This window comes from Triticum dicoccoides, chromosome 3A (assembly GCF_002162155.2).
Source record: "Triticum dicoccoides isolate Atlit2015 ecotype Zavitan chromosome 3A, WEW_v2.0, whole genome shotgun sequence".
Taxonomy (NCBI): domain Eukaryota; kingdom Viridiplantae; phylum Streptophyta; class Magnoliopsida; order Poales; family Poaceae; genus Triticum; species Triticum dicoccoides.
In genome coordinates this window covers 704,200,752-704,204,005 of record NC_041384.1, presented here as the reverse complement: position 1 = coordinate 704,204,005, position 3,254 = coordinate 704,200,752, and the positions used below count along the sequence as shown (strand labels likewise).

The 3,254-nt window shown below is 44.2% G+C and overlaps 1 protein-coding gene across 5 annotated transcripts in view; it reads left to right on the top strand.

Moving 5' to 3' along the window:
* The first annotated feature begins 2,954 nt into the window (after positions 1-2,954).
* LOC119270341 (UV-stimulated scaffold protein A homolog) overlaps positions 2,955-3,254 on the top strand; it is a 9,654-nt gene continuing 9,354 nt past the window's right edge. For 4 of the 5 annotated variants that reach the window (XR_005134063.1, XR_005134062.1, XR_005134061.1 and 1 more), the window contains exon 1: positions 2,955-3,227. Coding sequence is in view for 2 of the 5 variants with exons in the window: in XM_037552349.1 (XP_037408246.1) it covers positions 2,991-3,227 (237 nt within the window). In the remaining 3 variants the exon portion in view is untranslated. Of the gene's footprint in view, positions 3,232-3,254 lie in introns of all 5 variants that reach the window. The other variant, XM_037552350.1, reaches the window with a different exon arrangement.

Genomic DNA, 3,254 nt, shown 5'->3' with positions numbered 1-3,254 from the left:
CGCGGTCGCGGGATCCATCAAAGCCGCGCACACAAGAGATCGTTCGTGGAGACTTTTCTTTGCCTGATCTGATCTTCTGATATTGATCGTTGGTGGAGATACGAGATCAATATACAATGTCGGTTTCGTCAGCGCGCTAAGGCGGTTATGAAAAAAAAAAACAGCTAAGGCGGTTATGCGCATGGCCAGTTGGCTAGGCCCATCAAAACACCTTCGATCGTGGACTGGGTAGTTCGACCAACTCCCTGCTTCTCCTGAAAAAAAAGTGACCAACTCGCTCTCTGGCACTGGATCGCTTGATCGTTCAGAGAAAACTAGAGGGGGCTTGCGAGGAGGACACATCATTAGAAAGTTCACATTTTTCTAAATCACCAATTTGAAAAAATTCTCGGACTTGAAAAAAGATGCTTAATTTTTAGAGGTTCAAATTTTTAAAAAGTTTCTAAAATTAAAAACATGAATTTCCAAAAAAATTATGTTTTAAAAATGAATTCATGAAATTTGAAAAAAAGGCAGATTTGGAAAAAGTTCATGGATTCGAGAAAATTTCACGCATTTGAAAAATGTTCGTGGGTATGAAAAAGGTTCACGCATTTGAAAAAAGTTCATAAATTTTAATAAGTTAAATATTTGAAAAAAATATGAATTTTAAAAATATTCACACATTTGCAAACTGATCACAATATAAAACTGAAAACAAAAGGATAAAAAAAAAATCTTAAAAAGAACCCAAAGAAAAACTGGCCTCACAACATAGAAAAACCAGCAAAAAAAACACAAAGAAAACCGGCCCAAAGCATCACAAAACTAGTGGTTACATGGGCCGACCCAAGTGAAACGCGTGTGGGCACCACCTACGGATAACAAAGTAAGGGGCGCGTAGAGCGCCGAGTAGGATTCGCGTTTGTTCATTTTGTTTTGTTTGACCGACGAGCGTCAGTGTCATACGATGTCTACGGCCTCACTGGATCTACTATCAAATTATCTTCCCTCAATTTGGTGTCGCACGCAACTCCTTAGCCTACACTAATTTGTTGGACAAATTTTTACATGTATTTTTTAAAAATAAATGAGAAAGTTGACAAGGGAACGGCCCTATTTTTTCTTAAGGTACGTTTTTTTTTCTGAAAATAAGGAGCGGCGATGGGAATCAAGCCTCCCGACCTGAAGGTTGAGTTCTCTACCGGCTAGCCACATGGGCCAGCAGCTTGCTAAGATTAGATATATCTATATTATTAAAGAGGACCTACCGCCGTCATCATGATGGTTTAAACATCCCAACCCTCCTACGATCCGACGAAGAAAATAAATTGCTGAAAAATACCCCACGTTCAAGTTAGCGAAAAATAAATTGGAGAAATAACTCTCCCACGTCCTCCACCTTCTCACCCAACCCACCGGTCTCCATCTGCATAACCCTCTCCCAAATCTGGAACCACCCGGCATACTTCTCCTCCCACCACGGGCTAGGAGTCGTCGCCCCATCTGCAACAGCAGCCCAGAGTGGTAAAACCATACCCCAATCAGCCACCACAGTGGGGCGCCATCCATCGCACATATGCCACTCCACTAGTTTGGGGCAAGCTGCCTACACCCTTGTCGGGCGACGTATGTGCAGGCACTGTTGTCTCCCCATTACCCTTTGGCGCGTACTACCTCGCCCTATTTCAGCCGCTCAGCCTTGACCTCCCAAGAGGCCTTCCCACCAGCCCCAAATCTAGTAGAGACGACAGGTGCATGTCACCAAGATGAGAGGCATGGTGAAGAGCAACTTAGTTGTTCGGCTACAGACGTCAGAGAGCTGAGATCGACATGTTGCAACTAGAAGCCGCCATCGCCATAAGGAAGCTGCAAGAAGTGCACCAGGTAATTTTAATTCACTCGATTTCTATCTCCCTCCTTCTATTCTTGTCCGATTTTGATCTCTTGGGCCTTTTCTGATGCTAGCTGTTGTTGTTGCGAAGAAAGGATAATGCTAGCAAGAAGATGAGGTGGGAGGCAGATATGTGGAGCTACTCCATGGTGCTGTGAGAAGACCTGTTTTCTTGGTGCTTTTTTTAGGATATGGTGATAAATTGCTAATCCCTTCTATACACGTGCAGCGCGTGGAATAGGAGCTCCCGGCTCGAAGTACATCATCGACATCGAGAACACTCTAGGTGTGTCTGGTAGGGTGCATGGAGGGGCATGAGCTCAAAAGTTCTCTATAGAATCCACTTTTGCCTGTGTGGCAGGGTGTCTGGGCTCACCTCGACTATGCCCATCTCATGCAAAAGGCATCTCAGCCATGTTGAGTTGAGCACGCCCATATAGGGTGCATGGAGGCAGCCATGCTCGCCCTGACCCTCGAAAAATCTTTAGAATTTCAAACTTTGTTTAAATTCTAAAAAAATGTTCAGATTTCCAAAATTGGTTTAAATTTTCAAAAACTGTTCATAATTCTAAAATTTTCTAAATTCCCAAAAAAGTCAGAATTTCAATTATTTAAAATGCTTTCTAAAAAATCAGAATTACAAATTTTGATTAATTTTTTTAAAAGTATTTAGAATTTGTTTACATATTCACAAAAATGGAAATCAGAATTACAAATTTCGATTATTTTTTTAAAAACAATGGAAATTTAAAAAAACAATTCATAATTTAAAAATGTTCATAATTTCAAAACAAATACATTTTTAAAAAATGTTCAGAATTCCCAATGCTTATTTTTAAAAAAAAATCATAATCCCGTAAATTGTTAAAAATTTATAAATAAAGGAATTACATAATGTATTTAAATTTTTGTTCACCATTCAAAAAATATTTGAAATTCAAATTTTTCTACCATGCAGGCTGTGGAACAAAACCTCAGCTCATCACCCCCCCTGGAACGAACTGACTCGGACGAACCGGCTCGGCCCGGCGAACGGCAGCTCACCGCCCTCAACCGCAAAGCCAATCAATCAGCGCCCGGCTCTCCGCCCGCCACGCCACCACACCAAACCGCCGCGATGCCGCGTGCTTCCGGCCGGCCGCCGTCGTCCGAGCAGGGCCCGAGCGCCTCCCCCTCCACCCCGGCGGCGGATTCCTCCGTCGCTGCCCTCATCGACCGCGCCACCTCCACCACGGCCCCCTCCGTCGACCCCGCGCTCCTCCGCGCCATCAAGTCCTCGGTGCGCGCCTCCGATGGCGCCGTCCGCGACGCCTTCCGCCTCCTCCTCTCCCTCATGGCCAAGCCCCACTCCCACGTGCGTAAGCCCCTCCCCCCGGATCTC